Source organism: Elephas maximus, chromosome 3 (assembly GCF_024166365.1).
Source record: "Elephas maximus indicus isolate mEleMax1 chromosome 3, mEleMax1 primary haplotype, whole genome shotgun sequence".
In the NCBI taxonomy this organism is placed as follows: Eukaryota; Metazoa; Chordata; class Mammalia; order Proboscidea; family Elephantidae; genus Elephas; species Elephas maximus.
Window position 1 is genome coordinate 94,561,219 of NC_064821.1, and position 26,699 is coordinate 94,587,917.

The following is a 26,699-nucleotide window of genomic DNA, read 5'->3' on the forward strand; positions in this document are numbered from 1 at the left end:
AGCTGCTAACTGAAAGGCTGGCAGTTCAAACCCACCAGCTGATCCACGGGAGAAAGATGTGGCAATCTGCTTCCGTAAAGGTTTACAGCCTTGGAAACCCTATGGGACAGTTCTACTCTGTCCTATAGGATCGTTATGAGTTGGGATTGACCCAACAGCAATGGGTTTGGGTTTTTTTCTTCCCTTTATCAGTGAGCTATCAAAATTCTAATCAAATGTAACATTTCATAAAAATTAATAACCCTATAAATAACTAAAACCAAAAAAAAAACCCACTGCCAAAGAGTCAATTCTGACTCATAGCAACCCTATAGGACAGAGCAGAACTGCCCCATACAGTTTCCAAGGAGCACCTGGCGGTTTTGAACGGCTGCCCTTTGGTTAGCAGCCATAGCACCTAACCACTATACCACCAGGGTTTCCTAAATAACTAAAGTCAATGATAAATATTTACTGATTAGTATTATTATTATTAATGGCTGCTACCATTTAGGCTAAAACCAAAAAAAAAAAAAAAACTAAAGTCAATGATAAATATTTAGTGATTATAATTAATGGCTGCTACCCATTTACTTATATCCATTATTTCACATAATCTACACAACAAATCTGCTGGTTAAATTTATCTCTATTTTATAGGTAAATAACAGGTGCTAAGAAACTTGTCATAAAATCAAATAAAAGATTTAAACTTAAGACAATCTGACTTCAAAGCCCAAGATCTTTCATTATTTAAGCTCCCAGCACTGTTCTTATCTGGAGCATCAGAAATCTTTAGAACTAGTGATTCTAGGTTTTATTTAATAAAAGTTTGTTTCTCAGGGAATTTTTCTCTGCCACAGACATCATCTTTAATAATAAAATACAATCATGTCCAAGAGGATATTTACTTGAAAGTAAATACTGACATGATGTAAACTAACCTAGACAGGTTTGGTTTTCATGAGTAATAAATTCCAAAAGATTACAAAAATTTAAACTTCTATCATGTCCATAAAAATCCTGTACTCTAACTTGGTACCCACCATCCATCTGTCAGTTTGTTGTACTGTGGTGGCTTGTGTTTTACTGTGATGCTGGAAACTACGTGTCTTAGTTATCTAGTGCTTCTATAACAGAAATACCCCAAGTGGATAGCTTTAACAAAGAGAAATTTATTCTCTCACAGTCTAGGAGGCTAGAACTCTGAATTCAGGGTGCCAGCTCCAAGGGAAGGCTTTCTCTCTATGCCGGCTCTGGGGAAAGGTCCTTGTAATTAATCTTCCCCAGTCGAGGTGCTTCTCAGCACAGGGAATCCAGGTCCAAAGGATGTGCTGTTCTCCTGGCTGTTTCTTGGTGGCATGAGGTTGTAATCTCAAAAAAGATTGGTTTGAGATACAACCTAATCTTGTAGATTGAGTCCTATCTCATTAACACAACTGCCTCTGCTCCTGCCTCATAAACATCATAGGGGTAGGATTTATAACACACAGGATAATTGTATCAGATAACAAAACGGTGGACAATCACACATTACTGGGAATTATGGCATATCCAAGGTGGCACATACTTTTGGGGAACACAATTCAATCCATTACACTATGCAACCAGTATTTCAAACACCAGCATGCTGGACAGGTTTCAGCAGAGCTTCCAGACCAAGACAGACTATGAAGAAAGCGCGGTGATCTACTTCCGAAAATTACCCAATGGATCACACCACATCACTTGCTTTGGGCACATCATCAGGAGGAATCAACTGCTGGAGAAGAACATGTTTGCTGAAGCAGAGGGCTAATGAGGATGCGTGAGACCTGCGGTGAGAAGGATCGGCACAATAGCTTCAACCAAGGACTCGAACAGGTTGGCAATTATGAGGATGATGCAGGACTGGGCAATGCTTTGTTCTGCTGTACATAAGGTTGCCATAAGTTGGAGTTGACTTGATAGCAGCTAACAGCTAACAACATAACTTGATACAACAATCACTCTCTAGAGATGTGGTCTATGCAATGATAAATTCTCACATAAGATTTTGCTTAGAGCATATGTTCAGTTATAATCAAGAAATGGCACCACAATTAGTCACTTCTGTCAGAGCTATTTTGTCCTTCAAAATATAAATACGTTCATTTATCCTATTTTACATCTCAGTTATTTAGACTACTTGGGTTATAATCTTGTCTCCACCAATTACCAGCAGTTGACTTTGAACAAATTACTTCAACTCTGTGCCTCAGTTTTCTTTTTTTGTTAAACAAGGATAATAAATACCTCATGAAGTTGTACAAATTATTGAAAACAGTGCCTGACACATCCTAAGTGCACAAACCAAAAACCAAACCCATTGTTGTCGAGTCGATTCTGACTCATAGTGACCCTATAGGACAGAGTAGAGCCACCCTATATGGTTTCCAAAGAGCAGCTGGTGGATTCAAACTGCCGACCTTTTGGTTAGCAGCTGAGCTTGTGACCACTGCACCACCAGGGCTCCACCGTTGTTATTATACCAATACTGACCTCTCTCAGACAGATACATACACACTCAACTATCAATAATTCGTTTCTTTTCACTTATCAGTAAAGTATTATCACGTGAATGTTCATTTTCATGCCTAAATTTGACTAAAATGTTCTCAATGACTGTTTACGAGAAGCAGCATGGCAAATGTACTTGAAGAACAGATGTGCCTGGGTTCAAATCTTGGCCCTACTTACTACTAACACAACCCCAAGTAAGTAATAGAGGTTAAATTCCTACTTAGAGAGAGGATGTGAAGATTTAGTGAAATAATATATGTAAATCACCTAATAGTAACTGATAACCTATTAGGAGTTCAATAAACATCAGTGCCCTTCCTTCTCCATGGTGGCGTAAGAATGCTTTCCTTCCAGGACCTCTAGCATTAATTTCAGGTTGTGTTTTCATTTAAGTTTTCTAAGCTCAATATGTATGTGCAATTAGTCATTCATATCTCATAGCAGGTTTAGGAATAAAAATATGATGATTAGCTATTCCTCCAGTCCCTACCTCCAAGAAGGTACATACCTCTGTATCTCCTACATACCCTAGTGGATCACAAAAAATATACATGCAAACTAGTGGTTCTCTATGCAGGGTAATTTTGTCCCCCAGGAAACATTTGGCGATGTCTGGAAATATTTTTGAATGTCATGACTGGGGAGTAAGCTACTAGCATCTCATGGATAAGGATGCTGGCTAAACATACCACAATGCACAGGATAGCCCCAACAACAAAGAATTATCTGACCCAAAATGTCAATAGTGCTGAGGCTGAGCAACAAGCAAATACAAGGGATTGTAATAGAGAAGCTTTCCCCCCATAAAGTACATTCTTGTCCCAGTGTTCTTGGCCATATTTGTATTTTTATAGAAGATACACAAGGATATGTAACTGGGTTATTGCAGATAGGAAATTCCTGGTACCATTAAATTCCCATTACAAAATCCCCAGCCTGAATGGGCAGGAAGTGAGGCTTACTTTTCTTTGTATATTTGTACCACATTAAAAAAAAAACAAGTTCTAAAAAGAGGCCCAACCTTTACTTTAACTGCACCTCTAACTCATTGGAAAGCATTATTTGTATCACAAAGATGAGTTTCTTCTACTTTGGTATGGGTTTCTTTTATATAAAATACTCAAAAGTTCATATTATGTGACAGGAAAGCACAGTGCACCAGGCAGGGCACGAGGCCAACTTTTAACAAATTAGAAAACTACATGGGGCAGCAAAAGGAAACTTCTATTTACTGAAAGCCACATATATATTAGGTCCTTTTTCATTCACTAGCTCATTTCATAATCACAACATGCCTAAGAGATATGGGTAATTTATTTCAATTACACTAATGAGTAACTGAGGCTAAAAGGTTAAGTAACTTAACCAATGTCATACAGCTACTCAAAGATAAAACCCCCATTATTGCAGGTATGTTATTGTCTTTAGCCCTGAGGTTTAAAAACCTAGATTTGACAGCTCTAAGGGAAACAACTGATAAGTTTAAATACACAAATCTTAATTATTTCTATGTAATTAAAAAAATGCCATGAACATTTTTTAAAGAGAACAAAATATTCGCAAACAAGCGCCAATTTCCTGATTATACAAAGACTTCCTACAAATCAGTGACAAAGAAGACCAACAGCTCACCAGAAGAGCAGGTAAAAGTATTCAACGGGCAGTTTAAAAAAAGGAAGTAGAAATGCCTTCTAAAGAAATATAAGTTCAACCTCACCCATAATTAAAGAAATGCCAAATTAAAACTAAGAAATATCCTTTTTACATATCAGATTGACAAACACTGTTGCTGGTACAATCATTTTGAATGCAAATTAGCAATATCTATCCAAATTAAAAATATCCTTTGACGCAGCAATTACATGTAAAAGAATACTCACTGGAAAACTGGTAGAAATAGCAAAAGATTGGAAACAATATAAATGCCCATCATCAGGTGGCTGGTTAAATAAATTACAGTATATTCATATGAGGGAATACCCTGAAGTTTTAAAAACAATGAGGAGAAATCTGTGTGTTGGTATATAGAACAGTCTCCTAGATCAGTTTAGCATAAATGAATAGCTGCGAAACAATATGCAGCTTACTAAAAAGAAAAAAAAAATACACACACACACACACAGGAGCCCTGGTAGTGCAGTGGTTAAGAGCTCAGCTGCTAAGCAAAACGTCAGCAGTCGGAATCCACCACTTGCTCCTTGGAAACCCTATGGGGCAGTTCTCCTGTCTTACAGGGTAGCTATGAGTCAGAATCGACTTGACGGCAATAGGTTTGATTTTTGTTTATATATATACATATACATCACCACCACCGGTTGCCATCCAATTGACCCCAACTCATGGCCACCCCATGTGTCAGAGTAGAAATGTGCTCGTTCTCTCTTTCTACATACATATTTGCATATACACAGCTATTACTGGAAATATACACAAGAAATTTGCAAGAATGGCTGCCTAAGGGAAGGGACTGAGGAGCTAGGGCAAGAAGACGACTTTTCAGTGATATTTGAATTTTTTTTTAACATGGGTTTATCCTGGCTCTTTAATTTACTGACTATAAAATGATGATAATAGCTCATTGGTTATTGTGAAGATCAAATGAAAGGGCATAAAACGCTTTGTAAACTATAAAGCAGCATGCAAAATTATAAATTAGTTCTCTGGCTGAATTCTCCAAACCAATAATAATAATTATTACCATTCTTCTGACAATCTTCTCCAAACCCAAAGATAGTAACGTTTAAGATGAAACCTGAGTGTAGATGCAATCTTAGAAGACTTTTACTTCACATGTGGTTGTTGATTTCAATTTAAATCAGTGAATTTTCAAAAAAAGTTGTCATACAGCAGTGTTAAATCAGCTGAAAATTTGTTAGTTACTAAATGATCTATTTTAAATTTTTCTCATTACAGGAGGAATACATGCTCATTGAAAATATGGCAAGGTAATTTCTTAAAAACTATAACCATGTTATTATAAAGTCTTAGTGTTTTGTTTCTTCCAGTATTTTTCTATGCATGTTTAGCTAGGTTAGATAATTTGTCTACATAAAATTTTCCCACTTTCCTGTAATACGGCATTGAAATTACATACAACATTCCTCAGATTATCACAAATTCCTAATAAACATCATTTTTAATGAAAGCATAATATTCTCTCTTATTAGAAAGCTCAACTGCATTAAAATGAAATTCCAGGACATGTAATGAACGCTGCCTGGATTAACTTTTCATTTATTATTTCTACCAATTCTCCAAGTAATCAGATCTCTTAATCTCATAAGCCATTTTCCTGCTTTTGGTTTCCAGAGCTCCAATTTTATTAAGCCCAAAACTCACAAAACAAAAAAGAGTACAAAGTGTTCTTATACTGAAGAGCAAGTAAAACGATTTCGATTAAGTCATTAAAAATCAGACTATTAGAGACAGAGGAGATTCAGAACTATGATTCATTGGCAAATAAAGAGGCTTGTGTGGTCCCCTAAGTACCAAAAAACAAAACCATTGCCAACGAGTAAATTCCGACTCATACATAGCAACCCTACAGGACAGAGTAGAGCTGCCCCATAGGGTTTCCAAGGAGGAGCTGGTGGATTCGAACTGCCAACCTTCTGGTTAGCAGCTGAACACCTCACCACAGCACCACGAGGGCATATGTCTTGACAGTCATAATAAACACTTATGTTACTGGCGTATGTACGTAGTGTACTGTACTTTCTATTGATATTTTAATGTCAGCTTTCCCTGCTTACAAAAAGTATACCATATAACAGCGTATGCTTCAACTCATAGGCATCAGCAACCAATCTCATGCTTCGCGAGTCTCTTGAGTGTTGTAGCATTATCTCTCTGTTCCACTGTCTTTCCAAAATATTACGGTGAAGTACACAATGCTCTCAAATGCAGCAAAACCAGTGCTAGTGATAGCAGCAGCAAAGAGACAAAGGAGCAGTGTCATTTGGAAGTGAAACAAAAGGTATCCCATATAGCTTTGCTGAGTATAAAATGTGTTCCCACAACATCCAAATTACATAACGTCCTATTTCACAGAACGTATTGTGATCGTTAAGTGATGCATGACAGTAGAGTGAAAACAAAAGAGCATGGTCTTAGGTTATTCCTGGGAGACTGTCTATTGGATGCGCCCAACTGTTCCTAATTAATTTTAAGTATGGCAACTCTTCCAAAATGCTGAACATTTCAAGCCATTTTTGAGAATAGTTAGAGATCTCTCAAGGGAGCACAGATTTCCTGAATATATTGGACTGCAATTGCAGGCAAAAAGAAAAATATCATTAATGTGCCTTGCCCATGGCAGGAACTCGAATATGTGTTGTGTTGAGCAAATGATTCTTTCTGCTTCTAAGAACATGCTGTATTTTCAAACTCTTCCCTGTATTTACTAACATAATTGTTAAGCTAAGATGATACATCTATTAGCACGTTTTCTTTTTTAATGAAACTGAAAGTAAACACCAGAAACTGTGAAATCATAGTTTTCCTCTAAATTCCAAATTTTCTGTAATGCAGTTATTATAACTCTTGCAATTAAAAAAAAAGTATTAAAAGGAAAAGTATATACTATTTGCTTGAGGCCATATACTAATGATTTTCTTTATTAAGTCCCAATTTAAGGACTTTTTTTATTATTTAACAAAAAGAATGCTTGCTAAACTATAACAAGAAAACTTGAGTATAAAGTGAATTGCTGAAAGAATATTTAAAACACTCATATCGTACCATATTTCAATAAAACCTTTATCATCATCAAGAGCACTAATTACACAACCAGAATTGTATTATCAAGATACCACACAAGGCACTGGAGATGCAAGGAGGCAAAAAGACATGGTTCTCGCCTTGTAATTAGAACAACAGGGCATATACTGAAAAACAGAATCAAAAACACAAGGGAATGTTGGACATGCCAACCATCTAGTACACAGTGAATTAGCTTTTGAAGTCCTACAGATCTTGGTTCAAAATCTTAGGAAAATCACTTCTACCATTTGTAATATGAATGATTGTTATACTAAGCAAAGTAAAATTTCTGTCATGTTGAACACACAAAGGGAAACTAATAACAATATTGTTACCATTGGGGTACAGGGCTTTAGAGGAAGATAGGCAACCGGAAAAGTTTTTTAAAAAGAGCGTAAAAATGGCATGGTGGCGTCAGACCTCCTCATCTAACGATTATCAGCCCAAGGCTGATTGCTCTGAGGTGGAAGTCAGACATACCTCCACTCTCTGCATAGTCCCCCACCCAATCATTTTGTGGGAGTTACAAGATCACGGCTAGAAGGGCCACTTAAAAGCAATTCACTGCTTTTAAGTGGCCCTTCTAGAGAGAATAGGTATCTTTTTTGTCATTTACCCCACCATAAGCAAAGAAGCCCTGGTGGCAGTGGTTGAAGCGTTTGGGTGGTAAGAGAAAGGTCAGTGGTTCAAAACCACCAGCCGTTCTGCTGGAGAAAGATGCGGCAGTCTGCTTTCATAAAGATGTACAGCCTTGGAAACCCTACAGGGCACTATGAGTTGGAATTAACACTACTATGGCAGTGGGTTTTTAAGCAAAAAATCATTTTCAAGTTTTATTTATTGACAATAGAACATCTAGTGACAATAAATGAAATTAAAAAGAAAACACAAATGCTGTACGGAACTAAAGTACCCTGAGAAAGTCATCACCAGATATACAAATCACAGAATGTGATCTATAAAACAGAATGTTAGAGTTGGAAAGGTCCCTAGATTAGCTAGTTTCAAACTCCCCTAATGGAATGTAAATTCCACGTTTTGTTCACCAGTACATCCTCATGGACTAGAATAATCCCTAGCAGAGAGTGAATGATCAGCAAATATCTGTTGAACGAATTTTAAAGTTAAGAATACTGAGGTCTGAAGACTTAACCCAATGCCATACAGTTGGCTGTTGGCAGACCTGGGACTGAAACTAAAATTGCATTACTCTATACTCCATCCACCCCAGAAGCTAGAACATGATCATTTATTTTGGTTATTTGGAGGCCTGGAGAATTGGAGGGTTGGCTGGCAGGCAAGGGAAGAGGAAGGAAGGCAAAAATTAGAACACTTTCCACATTTTTTTCTTTTTGCTTAATTGATAAAGACATAAAATTATAAACAAGACAATTCCACCACCAAGCCAAACCCACTGCCATCAAGTCAATTCCGACTCATAGCGACCCTATGGGACAGAGTAGAACTGCCCTATAGGGTTTCCAAGGAGCGGCTGGTAGATTCAAACTGCTGACCTTTTGGTTAGCAGTCAAACTCTTAACCACTGTGCCACCAGGGCTCCGATTCCAGCACAGTGCCTAGCATATACATAATAAAAAAAAAAAAAAAATAGGTACTTAAATATTTGTTGAATGAATGAAACTACTTCAGAGTCATCATTATCTCATGACCAGAAGCAGAAACTAACTTCAATATCTGTTTAATCTTCATAACTGTCATAAAGCCCTTCAGAATTTCCAGTCACTCATACAACAAACATTTATTAATCACTTTCTTGCAGACAACAATTGAGGGAAAAGATGTCCCTGCCTGGAGGATCTCTCTTACTCCAGTATGCCTATGTGTAAGGTTGTATCGTTATCTCAGTTTATTTACCCCAAACAGTTAAAAAAATTTTTTTTAATTACATTAAAAAACCACAAACCTACAAAGTTTTGCACTAACAAGGAGGCAATTAGGGTATATCAACAATTAGGAGGGCTCTTTTTTCCTGTCCCTTTACAATACACCTTATTACCTTTTGCTGTGTGCCATCAAGTCAGTTCTAAATCATAGGGGCCCTATACAATAGAGTAGAACTGCTCCACAGGGTTTCCTAAACTAATCTTTATGGGGTAGCCCTGGTGGTGCAGAGGTTAAGACATTGGCTGCTAACCAATAGGTCAGCCATTTGAAACCACCACCTACTCCTTGGAAACCCTATGGGACAGTTCTATTCTGTCCTATAGGGTCGAAAGCAAAGAGTTTGGGTTTGGTAATCTTTACAGAAGCAGACTGCCAGGTCCTTCCTCCCTTGGAACCACCAACCTTTTGGTTAGCAGCCAAGCACTTAACCATTACATCACCAGGACTTCTTTAAAAAAAAAAAAGTTTCCCAGTGAATCAATTCCAACTCATAGCGACCCTACAGGACAGACGAGAACCACCCCACAGGGTTTCCAAAGAGCAGATGATGAATCCGAACTGCCAACGTTTTGGTTAGCAGCCTTAGCTCTTAACCACTATACCACCAGGGCTTCTTAGTACCTTTTAATTGTCTTAAAATCAAAATATTCTAAATTGACTTATTTGAATTATCAATATAAATGAACCACCAATGCATATCTCTCATCTGTGAGACACTAAGGACAATACTTGCTCCTGATTCAGTATTTATTCTGCATACATATTAACCACTAAATATATAACCACAAGAACATGTTTAAATTATTTAAGTGACTGCAAACTGACAGAGCCTGCAGCCAACCTAGAGATGAATGATAATAAACAGAAACTAAAAACACAGTATTACCCAGAGAGAGAATAAAGTATCTCCACAACTAGAAGCAAATCTACAGAAGTCTTCAGAAGAACAAAACTCTCAGAAGGGCAAAACTCATGTCAGAATTGGCCAACAGAGCCAGAGAGTAACAGCCTGCCAAGAGGGATCTTGTTTAATTCAAGTCACTAACCAGACTCACAGAAAGTTAACACCCAAAAGTCAATGTTGCCATTTATCAAATTTGAGTTTCAGGAGGACTCTTCCAAAAAAAAGTCACAGCCAAGACTCAAACTACCACATTCCAAAGGATTCTTCCCTCTTACTTGCTTGTCAAAACAGAGTAATCAACACCAAATCAACTGGGAAGTACAGAGGCTTTAATTATGAGACTGGTAACTCCTGCAAACTGAAGTTGGTTATTTTACCTGAGGCACATGTTCACATATGACTCCAGGTTCCTGGGGGAAAAGCATTTTTCACACCATCTCTCTCTGTTCTAGAGGGCAAAACACAACACCCTATTGCCTCTCGACCCCAATACAGAAGACCCTACTGCCCAAACGTATGCCCTATCCTACTGTTAAAGTCTTATAAGCACTGTCAAACCCAGGCCAAGGAGACTAAAAGGTGGCAGGGAGATTCCACAAGGCAGGCAGGAAGGCTGGGGTGGGCCCTGACCTGGAAGTACACAGCCACCAGCCCTGGAGAGAGAGAACAGGCTGAGGAGGTGAAGCTGTGGTGAGTTTTGGTCAGAGGAGTGGGGAGGGACTGGCAACTGCCTGTCACCTCATCATCCTGGACATCTTGGGAAGATTATAACTGGCTTTCTCTACAGAGACGGAGGAACCAAGCTCCAAGAGTGAACGATGTTGGGAGGTTTTCTGTGAAGCAAAAGGACTGGGCTCTGAAGGATGCAAAAAGGCAAGAGGAGAGATCTTGAGAACAAGTTTTGGTGAAGATCCCCCAGGCCAAGTGATCTCTGGTTGTTCCCAGCACCCAGACATGTCCCTGTTACCCGCCTGGACAGCGATTAAGTGAGAGCCCACCTGGTAGACGCTGAAGCAGGCTCCGGAAGGAAAAGACTGAATCTGGGGTCTGACCCAGAAGGAAACCAGTAGAGGAAGAGGCTGAATTCAGGAAAGAGCTAGCAAGGTGAGTACTTGGGGAGGATGAAGCTTACTTGGAAGACAGACTGAGTAAAGTGCTGAGTGGAGGGCTTTCGCTGGACTTCGGCGGGCAAAGGCCGATTTGGAGAGGAAAGGCTGGCTTAGAGGGGGCCCTGCACGTCTGGCTCGGGAAGGTAACTAACTGCGGGGAAGCGCGCTGCCCGGCAGAGGTGGAGCTTCCTGCGGGACGAGGGCTGACCCGGGGGTGAGGCCGAGCCGCTCGACCTCAACAGGGAGCGCACCTGGGGGCGTCCGGCCTGGAAGGCGGAAACTTCCCGAGCGACTGGAAACTGCCTGGAGTGAGAGGGGCCGGCACGACCTGACCAGAGCCCGGGACACAGTCCGCCCAGCTGTGGCGCGGAGGCCGGGGCGCCGCGTGGGGCGGGGCCGGGGGCGCCGACGGGCCGGGGCGGGGCGGCGGCTCCCGCGGCGGAGCTGCCGGCTCCGGATGGCGCCCTCCCCCCGTCACTCGCACACTCTGGCTCACACACGCCGGCCGCCTGCCCGCGAGCTGAAAGGAGCTGCCGGGTCGGCGAGCCTTAGGACGGCGGGGGAGGGCCCTGGCCCGGAGCCGCGAACCGGTGGGGCACCGGCCGGCCGAGCCCAGCGGACGGGCGGGAGGCGTTACCTGTGTCAGGGAGAGCTGGGCCGCCGCGGCCATGGTGTTTCCATCATGCTCAGGAGGGGAAAGAAGGACGGGCAGACGGGGGCTCGGGGCGGGGAGAAGGCGGAGGGAGCGGCCAGAGGCGAGGCCCGGGCGGGCGTGTCCCCCAACTTCGACAACTTCCCTCCTCACGCCCGCCCCGCCCCGCCTGGCCCCGCCCGCCCGGCCCTGGCCGCGGCGGCACCGACACACCGGCGCCGGAATTTAAGCGTCTGGATCGGAGCCCCCCCCCCCGGCGCTGCCTGAGAAAACCAGGCACGGAACTAAAATTAGGATGGACGGGGTTGGGAAGACTGAGGCGACCCCAGATTGTCCTGTGAACTTTAGGCATGCTACTTACTTACTCTGCGTTTCTGTTTCTGAAAAATGGGAGAAATTATACCCACACCCTAGGTTACTTTTGAGAGCTAAATGAGATTTTAAAAAAGAAAAGAAAAACTGTTGCTGTCAAGTGACTCCAACTCTATAGGGCAGAATAGAACTGCTCCATAGGGTTTCAGAGGAGCAGCTGGTGGATTCGAACTGCTAACGTTTTGGTTAGCAACCAATCTCTTAACCACTGTGCCAATAGGGCTCAATAAGAATGGTAAAGAATCACAGTACTTTATATGTGCCAGTCTCTGCTACACGCATTTCTTCTTGAGTTGTATTAATGAAGGAACTAAGACACAAATTATACAAATGAGGAAATTGAGACCCAAATTGAAATGTCTTGCCTAAAGTCATACAGCTGATTAGACAACTGATTTAGAATCCAGGTCTGAATCCAAAACCTTTCATTCAACCATTTGCTATTTATTAATTTGCAATATTGAAAAAGAAAGGACTTTCGAATCACTCTCTCCCAAGCCATAATCTAGGTGCAAGGGGAAATGAATACTTTTTTTTGCCTGCTGCCCACTGCCTGCCACGCTTGGATTGTTCAATAATAGAGCAATGGGGCCTGCTCAGGTGCCTGCAGCACTCCTAATTCCTCCCATAAGCAACCAGTAAACTCCTCCTCCTTTCTCAAGACACAACTCAAACATCATCCCCTTTGCAAAGTGTCTCCTGGCCTCCCCAAGTCAGAGCTATACACTCTTCTTCTTTTCAACATTTCTTCTCTGCTTATGAAGTTATCATTACCCTAAAAAAAAAACCAAACCCAGTGCCATCAAGTCAATTCCAACTCATAGCGACCCTATAGGACAGGGTAGAACTGCCCCCATAGAGTTTCCAAGGAGCGCCTTGCGGATTCGAACAGCCGACCCTTCGGTTAGCAGCTGTAGTACTTAACCACTGTGCCACCAGGGTTTCCATCATTACCCTAGTCAGTTTATGTCCATCTCCCTCTCCGGACTGAGAACCACAATCTAGACCTCAGACCCTGTATCCTCAGATCCTAGCATGTCATATGTACATAATAAATGTTTGCAGGCCTTAGTTCCTGCCTGTATTAAACATAGTACCTCCTCATCTGCCACCTTCTTTTGAAATAACCAACTAGTTGCTTGAAATACTCATCTTCAATGTCTGGGTTTATATACCGCCTACTTTAAGAAGTCTTCTAGGAACTCCCCACCCACCTCTTAGTTGCTCTTATATGATCCTTATTACATGCTGTCTTGTTTTTAAGCATCATCTGAGGGCTTGTCTGCACCCCACTAGACTGTACACTCCTTAAGAACAGGGACTAATTCACTGCTATGTCCCCGTGACAGTTTAGACTACCACGGAGTAGGCCTCAGTACATGTTTTTGCCCAAAATTGGCCTTCCTTTCTCAATTTCTGTGGTTTCCCACAAGAACGTGCCACAACTCTATCAGGCAACACACCCGTTAAACCATATCACGGCAATCTCCATTTGACACACTTAGGAGGGCCAACTGAACAAGACCCAGGACAGAGTTAGCACCGCCTACATTTTTAGACTTTTGCCACCACAAGCAAACCGTCCCAGAAACGCCTCCAGAGACTCCTGACTCTTCTTGGATCCCTTCTGACAAGGTCCAGCCATGAAAAACAGGCCATATAGGTCTGGTGAGCAAGCACTTATTCAAGAGAGTCTCCCTTGGGCTCTTTTTGCTATTATTCTTTCTACCTCAAGGGAAAGGGGAGAGATCATTTTTAATTACTCCACTTTGGCATTTATCAGCTAGAACCACAACTGATGCCTCTACTGGAATTTTTTATTTCACGTTTGAACATTTGAACATTGACGGCAATGGTTTTGTTTTTTTTTCTAAGTTGTAGGTACATACATTTAGTTAAGAAATCTGAAAGTAAGGAAGCGATTTACTGTGGGGGGTGCAATTTCACTTGCTAGTCAAGGAGACTCCTTCAAACCATGTACGATTCAAGATACTACTTTGGGTGAATAGCGTGGAGTCCCAGTGTACAGAGTTTCCTGGAAAGGCAGTGTAGACTGGTAAAGAGGCTACTGGAGTCAGTTTGTGTGTGACCACAGGCAAACCATTTAAGCTTTCTGAGCCTAAATTTCTCATATATGGAAATTAGCAAATCAATATGGAAAATATTGAGGAAATGCAAGGAAGGTTTATTATTATGTGATTTATATTATGTCAAAACTAACATCTTGTATTTATGCAGTTTTGCTCCTTAGAGTTCATAAACATTTTTACACACAGCATCTAACACAACTCCTGGCATCTACTAGGGACATGATGAAAGTTTGTTGAACTCAACATGTAATTTGGTGTGTAATTATTATTTGGGGCCTCTTTCTATTCCCATTTCACAGATGAGAAAACCAAGGAACAAATATTTTACAATCCACTTGTTTAAGTAAGGGGCACTGAAAGCAGATTTGGCCTTGGTTTAAGGAAAAAGAAAAGAAAAAGCAGGGCCCTTCTCCCCACAACAAGGGAGGACTAGGTAAAAATCATTATGTGGACCCAAGACCCCCTTCCAGACAGCCAATAATGTGTACTGGCTTCCTCCTCCCCTCCTTGATCCTGGTTTAAATTAATAACTTAATGTATAGTAGGGGGTGGGAGCAGGTCTGCAGGAATGGGAGTGAACATCCATACTCCCAAAAAAACCTAGAACTTCTGGGACCAGACTGGGAAAAAAAAAAAAAAAATGACACATCAATGATAGTTTGCAAATGTATGTCCCAGATCTCATCAAAGCACTGGGTCATATCCCAAATCTATTTTAGGAGAGTAAAATGTAGCTAATGGAAGATACGTTATGATCTAATTCATTGTAATAAGAATGAGCTGTGTGGAGCGGACAGAAAGGACTTACCTGTTTTTTCTAGGGCAACTTACTGTCTCTGGGTCTCTAATCCCATATTCCTCATGTGTGTATTAGAGAAACTAATACCTACCAGGTGGGGATGTATAAGGGTTTGAAACAATGCATAAGTGGCCTATCAAAGAGCCTGGCATGGAATAGATGTTCGAAAAGTGGTAGCTGTAATGATACAACAAACAGATGCGCACAGGAAGTGCTCACTTATCTATGCCAAGAAATTTGGAAGACAGCTACCTGCAAACCGACTGGAAGAGATCCATATTTATGCCTATTTCCAAGGAAGGTAATCCAACCAAATGCAGAAATTATTGAACAACACCATTAATATCACATGCAAGCAAAATTTTGCTGAAGATCATTCAAAAGTGGCTGCAGCAGCATATCAACAGGGAACTGCCAGAAATTCAAGCTGGATTTAGAAGAGGACATGAAACCAGGGATAACATTGCTGATGTCAGATAGATCCTGGTTAAAAGCAGAGAATACCAGAAAGATGTTACTTTTCACTATGCTAAGGCATTCAACTGTGTGGATCATAACAAATTATGGATAACATTGCAAAGAATAGGAATTGGGAACACTTAATTGCATGCATGAGGAACCTGTACATGGATCAAGAGGCAGTCGCTGGAACAGAACAAAGGGATACTGAGTAGTTTAAAGTCAGGAAAGGTGTGCGTCAGGGTTGTATTCTTTCACCATACCTATTCAATTTGTATGCTGAGCAAATAATTCAAGAAGCTGGACTATATGAAGAAGAACGGGGCATCAAAATTGGAGGAAGACTCATTAATAACCTGTGTTATGCAGATGATACAACTTTGCTTGCTGAAAGTGAAGAGGACTTGAAGCACTTGCTGATAAAGATCAAAGACCACAGCCTTCAGTATGGATTGCACCTCAACATAAAACAAAAATCCTCACAACTGGACCAATAAGCAACATCATGATAAATGGAGAAAAGATTGAGGTTGTCAAGAATTTCATTTTACTTGGATCCACAATCAACACCCATGGAAGCAGCAGTCAAGAAATCAAAAGACACATTGTATTGGGCAAATCTGCTGCGAAAGACCTCTTTAAAGTGTTGAAAACCAAAGATGTCACCTTGCAGACGAAGGTGCGCCTGACCCAAGGCATGGTATTTCCAGCCGCCTCATGTGCATGTGAAAGCTGGACGATGAAGAATTGATGCCTTTGAACTTGGTGTTGGCGAAGAATATTTAGTGCACCATGGACTGCGGAAAGAAGGAACAAATCTGTCTTGGAAGACGTTTAGCCAGAATGCTCCTTAGAAGCAAGGCTGGTGAGACTACATCTCATATATTTTGAACATGTTATCAGGAGGGATCAGTTCCTAGAGAAGAACATAATGCTTGGTAAAGTAGAGGACCAGCAAAAACAGGAAGACCCTGGATGAGGCGGATTGACATAGTGGCTGCAACAATGGGCTCAAGCACAGCAACAATTTTGAGGATGGCGCAGGACTGGGCGGTGTTTTGTTTTGTTGTGCATGGGGTCACTATGAGTAGAAACCGACTTGACGGCACCTAACAACAACATAATGATACCATTCTTCACAATAATCATTTAATGCTATACCCCTAGGCAACCCTCCAATTACAAAGTCGGTTTTGCAGATACATTGAATACCAGAAAAGGTTTCCTTGAATGGCTGACACAGATATTCCTGTTACTGGAAAGATAGATAGTCCTTAAGTAAACAAAGTCGATTTCTATTTGATACATCCATGTCTGGTGAGTTAAAATCTGGATAGTAATAACTAACAATCACTGTTTTCGTGTACATTTTTTCATTTAATCCTCACAATAATGCTATAGGGTTTATTGTTAGTCTTATCTTACAGGAGATGAATTTGTCCAAATTCATAGTGACAAGGCTGGAAATTGTACACAGGTCTTCTAACTCAAAATATGCTTTTTACTAGGATATGCAGCTGGTGTCCAGCAGATATTGATCACCCCAAGAAGACTTGATAAAATGGTGCTCTTGCGCAGGGAGAGCTGAAGATAATGCTCTGGATTTATGATAATCCTGAACCTGAGACTAACCTGAAGATGAGACCTTAGATCATGAACAGCTTGTCATCAGCCCATCTTTTCATCTTTCTAATCTACTCTAACTCCCACTCCCCTGTAACCCATCCTTAAGGAAAACCACAACTACTTTTTATTTATTTTCCAGCTTTTGGAGTGACTGTCATATCATCTCTTCATGAACACTTCACATCTGTGATGTTAGCGTTTAGAAAGTTGCAAAATGCAGTATGATTGATTGAAACTATGAAAAAACTCTGAGAAGCTCCCTGAATATACAAAGAATCAGTTTATTTGCATAAGACTTTGAGAAGGGGCCTCCATATAAATGGTGTTAAGCTACTAAAAAAAAAAAAAATTATAGTACAATTGTAATGGTAATCTGCAGCTCATGCTTCCAAGCTGCTGGTTTCATAAATATAGCCATTATTATTCGTGCTTTCCCAGGGCAGAGAGAATATGTGAAGCTGCACAATAATAACAATTGTGCTGCACAAATAACTGTCCCTGTGTCAGGGACTGAGCGATGAAAAGAACAAGCAGTAAGAGATTTTTAAATGCCATGCAAAACCAGATTGTGATAGGACAGTTCAAAATTGTCATCTTTGCTAATTTTTCAGGGCAGTGGGGTATCCTGCAAAAAACCTGAATTTAGAACTGGAAAGGCTCAGCTTGCTTCCCGTCTTGGCTCTGCAATTTCCTAGTTTTGTGACCTTGAACAAGTCAGTAAACTACACCTAGCCATAATTGCCTCTCCTATAAATTGTAGGTAATAATAACACCTACCTGATAGTGCTATTATGATTAAATTGAGGTTACATATGAAAACACTTAGTTTGGTACCTGGCACATAGCAAGCACTAGATAATGTTAGCCCCTTCCTTTTCATCCCATGGGAGAACATTTAGGGTTTAATTAGCCATACAAAATAGAAATCATTTTTAAAGGTTTTCCAAAGCCTATGTTTTTTATCTTAATGTATATCTAAATAAAACTTATTTATCCATTAATGACATTTATTGAGTACTATAAAGTAAGAGAGATTATTACACTTATTTTCCAAAGGTACCATTAGCTTCCAGAGAGAAAGCAAATGCAGTTTTATACTTGCCTTGTTTTCTTCCTTTTTCTATTTCCCTCTTTTTTCCTTAAGAAGGATCCTAGAAGCTATAAGTAACCAAAATGAATGCCATGAGAAAGAAAATATTTGCATTCATGGCTGTAGGTTCTTTCATCTGCAGATATCAAAGCATTTTGTCCATCAGTAATTACTAGCCCTGCTTAACATGTGGGAATCCTGAGACACCATTAAATTAAGAAGCTTGCCCCAAATCACAAGGCAAATCAGTGGATAGCCTACAGAAAGAACAAAGCAGTCCTGTTTGCCAGGCTTGGGCTCTAAACTAGGGCACATGAGAGTCAGCAAAAGGCTTCAAGTAGTGAGAAAAGTTTGGTGAATTCCGATTCTGTACCTTGTTTGAATCAGTACAGTGACAAAGGCATGAACTTCAGAGTCTGATTTGGCTCCATCTCAGCTGGCTGCATAACCTCAGTCAAATCAGAAACTAAATCTTGGCTTGCTTCTTCTTACATAAGGATATTAATTTTTATTTCTCAGGGTTTTGAGGAAAGTTAACTGATGCAAGTTTTGTAAAAGAGTCTAGCACATTCTTCAGCACTTAGCAGGTGCTGATATTATTGGTTCATGGAGTTGGAGAAAACTAAGACATGCCCAAACATACATATAATGATCAATAGCTCTTCCAGTCAAAAAATTTCTAAGCCATAGTCACAGATGTGTCTCAGTTTAAAACCATGACTGTGTATTGAACAATGCATGTTATAACACAAATAGAGGATGCTTTGTTCAGGCCTTCATTGCTTTTTATCCTTGATTCTGTGCTTTCTCTTGCAGCCCAGGTCCAATCTATCAGTAAGTCTTGTTGGCTCAACATTATTCGCAACGGAAAGAGACTGAAAGCATTCCCCTTGAAAATGGGAAATAGACAAAGATGCCCTTTATTGCCACTTATATTCAATATTGTATTGGAAGTCCTAGCTAGAGCAAAAAGGCAAGATAGGGAAATAAAAGGCATCCAAACTGGTAAGGAAGATGTAAAACCACCCCAATTTGCAGAGGATATGATCCTATACATAGAAAGTACCAGAGAGTACACAAGAAAGCTACTGGAACTAAAAGAAGAATTTAGGGAAGTGGCAGGATATGAAATTAACATACAAAAAATCAGTCAAATTCCTCTATACCAATCAGGAGAACTCTGAAAAGGAAATCAAGAAAACAATACCATTTACAATAGCCCCTAAAAGATAAAATACTTGGCAATAAACTGAACTAGGGGTGTAAAAGACTTATACAAAGAAAACTACAAAACACTACTGCAAGAAACCAAAAGAGCCCTGTATAAATGGAAAAATACACCTTGCTCATGGATAGGAAGACTTCACATCGCAAAAATGACAGTACTACTCAAAGCAATCTACACATATAATGCAATCCTAATCCAAATTCCAACAACATTCTTTAGCAGGATGGAAAAACTAATCACCAACTTTATATGGAAAGAGGCCTTGGATAAGTAAAACATTACTGAAGAAGAACAAAGTAAGAGGCCTCACACTCCCTGATCTCGGAACGTACTGTGCACCCACAGTAGTCAAAACAGCCGTGTACTTGCCCAGTTACCACCAATGACCTGACAGTGAACACAACAGAGAATCCCTGATGGTGCAGGAGAAAAGTGGGGTCCAGACCTCAAATCCTAGTAAAAGGACCAGGCTTAATGGTCTGACTGAGACTGAAGGGACCCCAGAGGTCATGGTTCCCAGACTCTCTGTTAGCCCAAAACTAAAACCATCCCAAAAGCCAACTCTTCAAGCAAAGATTAGACTGGACTATAATACATAAAAATGATACTGGTGAGGAGTGTGCTTCTTATCTCAAGTAGACACATGAGACTATGTGGGCAGCTCCTGTCTGGATGTGAGATGAGAAGGCAGAGGGGGACAGGAGCAGGTTGAGTGGACACAGGACATACAGGGTGGAGAGAAGGAGTGTGTTGTCGCATTGTAGGGAGAGCAACTAGGGTCATATAACAATGTGTATAAGTTTTTATATGAGAGACTGACTTGAATTGTAAACTTTCATTATAGTACAATTAAAAAAATTGAATTTCAAATAAACAAAATAGCCTGGTACTGCTACAGCAATTGACACATAGGCCAATGGAACAGAATTGAGAACTCAGAAATAAATCCATCCACCTATGGACAGTTAATCTTCAACAAAGGGTGAAAATCCATTAAATGAGGAAGAGATAGTCTCTTTAACAAATGCTGCTGGAAAACTGGACACCTTTTGCATAAAAATGAAACAGGATCCATACCTCACACTATATACAAAAACTAACTCAAGATGGATGAAAGACCTAAATGTAAAACCTAAAACCAAAAAGATCATAGAAGAAAAAATAGGGGCAAACCTAGGAGCCCAAATTTGTGGGATAAAAAGACTACCAAACACAACTACAAAAGCAAAACAGCAAAGACAAACTAGATAGACCTACTGAAAATCAAATACTTAAGCTCATCGAAAGATTTTCCAAAAGAATGAGAACCCACAGACTGGGAAAAAATTTTTTGCTATGACATATCTGATAAGGGTCTAATCTCTAAAATTTATAGAAAACTCCAACAACTCAACAAAAAAAAGACAACTTAACTAAAGTATGGGTAAAAGACACGAACAGACGCTTTACCAAAGAAGACATCCAGGCAGCTAACAAATACATGAAGAGAAGCTTGTGATTATTTGCTATTAGAGAGATACAAATCAAAACTACAGTGAGACACCATCTCACACGGATCAAAAAAACAAAAAACAACAAATGCTGGAGAGGCTTTAGGGAGATTGGAACTCTCATACATTGCTGGTGGGAATGTAAAATGGCCCAACCACTATGAACAACAATATGGCACTTCCTGTCAAAGCTAGAAATGGATATATCATAGGATCCAGCAACCCTGCCCCTAGGTATATATCTTAGAGAAGTAAGAGCCATCACACAAATAGACACATGCACATCCATGTTCATTGCAACATTATTTGCAAGAGTAGAAAGATGGAAACAGCCTAAGTGCCCATCAGCGGATGAATGAATAAACGAACTGTGGTACGTACACACAATGGAGTACTATGCAACATTAAAGAACAATGATGAATCCACGAAGCATCTCACAACATAGGTGAACCTGGAGGACAGCATGCTGAGTGAAATAAGTCAATCACAAAAGGACAAATATTGCCATGAGACCACTATTATAAAAAAGTCAAGAAAAGGTTTTCACACAGATAGAGACATTCTTTTGATGGTTACCAGAGATGGGGGGTGGGGGGAACCACTAATTAGACAGTAGACAAGTGCTAACTTGGGTGAAAGGAGATAAAATATACAATACAGAGGAAGTCAGCACAACATAATCAAGGTAAAGGAAGACACTGAAAGGTACGCAAGAATAAAAGGCCAAAACCAAAAAACCAAACCCAGTGCCATCTAGTCGATTCCGGCTTGTAGTGACCCCATAGGACAGAGTAGAGCTGCCCCATAGTTTCCAAGGAGCACCTGGCGGATTTGAACTGCCAACCCCTTGGTGAGCAGCTGTAGCACTTAACCACTACACCACCAGGGTTTCTGAATAAAAGGCAGCAATGGTAAAAACTAATACATATACAATCCTGCAATAACTGTAATAACAAACAATAATGTATGAGTGCATGCATAAGTAGTTATGTAAGCTGTCCAGGAGTGTGAGGGTATATGGAAGCACACCCATGTAGATATATGTGTGTACATGCTGCAAATATACTTGTGTATGCAATAGTGCACACAGGGGACACAGTCATGAAAACTTCTTAGCCATAAGCATACACCTCTTGAGACTGAGATACTGGACTTGAGGGCTTGGGACCACAGTCTTGGAGGACATCTAGGTCAACTGGCATATCATAACCCATATAGACAATGTTCTACATTCTACCTTGACGAGTAGCAACTGGGGTCTTAAAAGCTTGCAAGCAGCCATCTAAGATACAACAATTGGTCTTTTCCAGTCCAGAGCAAAGAAGAGTGAAGAAAACCAAAGACTCAAGGAAACAATTAGTCCAAAGGACTGATGGACCACATGAACTACCACCTCCACTAGCCTGAGACCAGAAGAGCTAGATAGTGCCCTGCTATCAATATCAACTGCTCTGACCAGGACTACACTAGTAGGTCATGGACGGAGTGGGAGAGAAATGTAGAATAAAATTCAAATTCATAAATAAGACCAGACTTACTAGCCTGATAGAGACTGGTGGAATCCCCAACACTATGGCCCTTTGACACCCTTTAAACTTGGAACTAAAATCACACCCAGAGATCACATTATAGCCATACAATAGACAGGCCTATAAAATGAACAATAGCACCAGTGACGAGTACACACTCCAGAACAATCAACTATACAGGACCTAAAGGGAATCATTTTTCCCAAAGGCAAAGTTCAGAAGGAAGGTAGGGACAGGGAAGCTGGGTGAATGGACACAGGGAACCCAGGAGGAAGGGGGGAAGAGCGCTGACACATTCAGGTGTTTGCAACCAATGTCACAAAACAAGCTGGGTATAAATTGTTGATTGGGAAACTAATTTACTCTGTAAACTTTCACCTAAACCACAATAACAAACAAACAAAGTCTTGTTTGCTCAACCTCCAATATATATCCCAAATTCCTATTGTATTTTCAAAATATATTCCAGGTCTGACCATTTCTCACCATCTCCATTGCCACCATCGTCTCTTTCCTGGACAACTGCTAAAGTTCCTTAACTAATCTCCCTACCTCCATGCTGGCTCCTACAGTTCATTCTCCATATTTGGATAATGCTTAACATTGCAGAATTGGATTGAAGGAAACCGATCGTTTTTAATTCAGTGGTAGAATTCTCACCTTCCATGCAGGAGACCCAGGTTTGATTCCTGCCCGATGCGCCTCATGCACAGTCACCACCTGTACTTCAGGGGAGTCACTCAGGTTGCTATGATGCTAAACAGATTTCAGTGGAGCTTCTAGAGTAAGATGGACTAAGAAGAAAGGCCCGGTGATCTACTTCTGAAAATCAGCCAGTGAAAGCCCTGTGGATCACAACAGATCAATTCACATTCAATCATAGGGATTGTGCAGAGCTGGGTAGCATTTAGTTCCATTATGCATGAGGTCACCATGAGTCAGGAGCCAACTTGACAGCAGCTAACAGCAACAATAAATTTGAAATTCTGTGTAAAACAAATTATCCCTATAATTAAATGTTCACCCACAGACTACTGTGGGAAAAAAAATTTTTTTTTTTTTACTAGAGAAGATTCTGATTGGGACCTCAAATGTGCATTGATTATCTCAGGTCCATAAAGGAGCAATGAACTACATTCTGTGAACTCCTGACCCACTGAGTTTTTTTTTTTTTTTTTAGATAATTGATTAGAACTCCCAAAGACAGGTTTATTGAAGAATGACTCCTATAAAAAGCAGATCAATGGACTTTCCCCCTTTCATTCATTCTTCCAAAAAGTACGTTTTTAGGCTTCAATCTCCAGTAATTTGAGATTGAATCAAGATCCTCTACTTATAAGCTATATGATCTTGGGCAAGTTGTTGGAAGTCTTTGAGCCTTGGCAAAGCAGAAGAGTTACAAAAGTGAAAAAGATATAGTCCCCACCCTTAAGGAGCACCCACTCTACAGAGGAAGACAAACAAGTAAAATGGCAATTAAAAATGCAACATAATAAAATTAAAAGAATGATTCCAATGATGTAGGAAAACACCAGAGGAATACAACATTTGTGCATGGGACAAGGAGAGCCTTCTTAGAAAAAGCTGTGAATAAACTGATATGATGATGGCTTGGGGCCGGGTATTAGCATTGGGTGGTCAGATTCTGTATCTATTTTGAATGTAGGACCCACAGAATGTGCTGAAGGGATTAACTATGGGGCATGAGAGGAAGAAAGGAATTAAGGATTATGCCAGGTTTTTGCCTGAGCAACTGAGATAATGAGATAGAAGACAATTTGGGGAGAAAATCAGAAATGTGGTCTTGAACCAAGTTTGTGATACCTTTTAGACGCCTAAACTGAAATGTCAAGGATGCAGCAGAATAAGAGTCTGGAGTTCAGGGGAGAGGTCTGAGTTGGATATTTAAATCTGGGCATCAGCATCAGCATATTGGGGCATTTAAAACCAAGAGATTGGGTGTGATTATCTCTGCCTTGAGTATGGATAGATTCAAGAAGTCCAGCAACTGAGCCCTGGGGCATTTCAATGTTAAAGTTCAGGGAAATGAAGAGGAACTAGCAAAAGAGGCTGAGAAGGAACAACAGTGAGGTTAAAGGAAAACCAGGAGAGTGATTTTCTGTGCTGCAGCCAGATGAAGAAAGTGTTTTAGAAGGAAGAATAGAGCAGCTGCGTCAAATCTGATCAAAGGGCTAGCTAGTTAGATGAGGATTTAGAATTGATCTCCAGATTTAGCAACATACGGATCTTTGGTGACCTTGGTAAGAGCCGTCAGTGAAGGGAGGATGCAAAGCCTGATTGAAGAGGGCTCAAAAGAGAATAAAAGAAGAGAACTGGTAGTCAAGGAATATACATAGTTCTTTAAAGGTGTTTAGCTAAAATGGAAAGCAAAGAAATGGTGTGGCAGGTAGAGGGGGATGTGAAGTCAAGGGAGTTTTCTTTTTTTAAGATGAAAGCTATTATAGTATTTTTTTTTTTTTAATTCATGGATGATCTGTAGAAAGAGAAACACTGATAAAGTAGTAGAGAGAGGGAATTTCTGGAGCACAGATGAAAGAACTGGCTTTCAGAGTACAGGAAAGAAGGCAGAGTATATGGGCATGGATGCAGGTGGTTGGATTATCTGTTGAGTCAGGAGGAAGGAGAAGGTGTTGAAAGTTTGAAAAACCAAAAAACCAAACCCATTGCTGGTGAGTTGATTCCGACTCATAGTGACCCTTTAGGACAGAGTAGAACTGCTCCATTAGGTTTCCAAGGAGTGCCTAATGGATTTGAACTGCCAAACTTTTGGTTAGTAGTTGTAGCTCTTAACCACTACGCCACCAGGGCGTCCTGAGAAAAGTTATGAAATAATCATTAAGGAAAAGGGGATGGGCTTGAAAATGTAGTGTGAGTCCCAGGCAGCACTAAAGGCCCACTTGATGTTGTTGTTGTTAGTTGCTGTCAAGTCTGCTCCAACTCATGGAGACCTTGAAGCATTGCCCAGTCCTGAGCCATCTCCATGATCTTTGATATGTCTGAGTCCATTGTTGAGGCTACTGTGTCAATCCATCTCAGTTAGAGTTTTCTTCATTTTCACTGACTCTCTGCTTTAGCAAGCATGATGTCTTTTTAAGTGATTGGTCTTTCCTGATGACACGTCCAAAGTAAGCTAGATGAAGTCTCTCCATCCTTGCTCCTAAGAAGCATTCCAGTTGTATTTCTTCTAAGACTGATTTGTTTGTTCTTTTGGCAGCCCATGAAATATTTAATATTCTTTGCCAATACCATAACTCAAGTGCATAAATTCTTTTTCTTTTTTTCATTTTCCAGCTTTCCAGTGCATATGAAACGATTAAAAAGATCATGGCTTAGGTCACTCACACTTTAGTCATCAAAGCGATATCTTTGCTTTTTAGAACTTTATCACCTGAAGTTAGTTGTTAATGAATTTTGAGAGTCCAGTCAACATCGTGGTAGGCTTTTCTTTATCTACTTTCCCAAAGGTGGAGAGTAGATGGATAATTGATTGTCCAGAGTACAGGATTTGCAAGGGAAAGTAACAAGGCAAGAGAGAAAAGGACATATCAAGGGAATGACTATAATATTGGACCTTGGAATTTGAATGGGTAAGAAGGAAAGTGAGGACATGAAATGAATAAAAAGGTATTAGGATTGCTGGATTGTTGGGCCTGGAAGTTATCAGAGAACTTGGACTCAGGGTGTTGAAAAGAGTGAGATGTAAAGACAAGGGTAGTAGAAAAATATAAAAAGATTATTGGTAGATTACTAATAAATGGAAAGAATCACTGATTTAATAGTAATATTAAGACCTGGTCCATGCATGCAAAGTGCTCACTATATAGTGAAGAACACAAAGCATAATGAAATGAATGCTGAAGAGAGATACATGCAATGGTTGTTGGAGCCAAAAAGAATCTGCAAGTAAATGTGAGGTTAGATCAGTGAAGGTGGCATTTGAGGCTCAAGATAGAGCAAGTGCAAAGCACAGCCTGAACAAATATCTACAGCTATACCATTGTTCATAAAACAGAGGTTGGAACACTGGAAGGAAGCTATAGCAGAAGATGAGACTAGAGAAGTGGGCTGGAGCCAGATCTGGATGTCTTCGAATGCCAGCCTAATGTCTGAACATTATTTCATAAGTAATAGTAAAGTTAGGGG

General features: G+C 40.3%; 1 protein-coding gene across 5 annotated transcripts in view; it reads right to left on the minus strand.

Annotated features, from left to right (window-relative positions):
* Window positions 1-12,015, minus strand: part of EPS15 (epidermal growth factor receptor pathway substrate 15) — a 177,024-nt gene extending 165,009 nt beyond the window's left edge. For 2 of the 5 annotated variants that reach the window (XM_049875165.1, XM_049875161.1), the window contains exon 1: window positions 11,837-12,015. In XM_049875165.1, coding sequence (XP_049731122.1) covers window positions 11,837-11,869 — 33 coding nt within the window. In that variant the 5' untranslated portion in view covers window positions 11,870-12,015. Of the gene's footprint in view, window positions 1-11,222; window positions 11,427-11,836 lie in introns of those variants that run through there. The other 3 variants (XM_049875163.1, XM_049875162.1, XM_049875164.1) reach the window with 2 other exon arrangements.
* Between the last annotated feature and the right edge of the window lie 14,684 nt (window positions 12,016-26,699).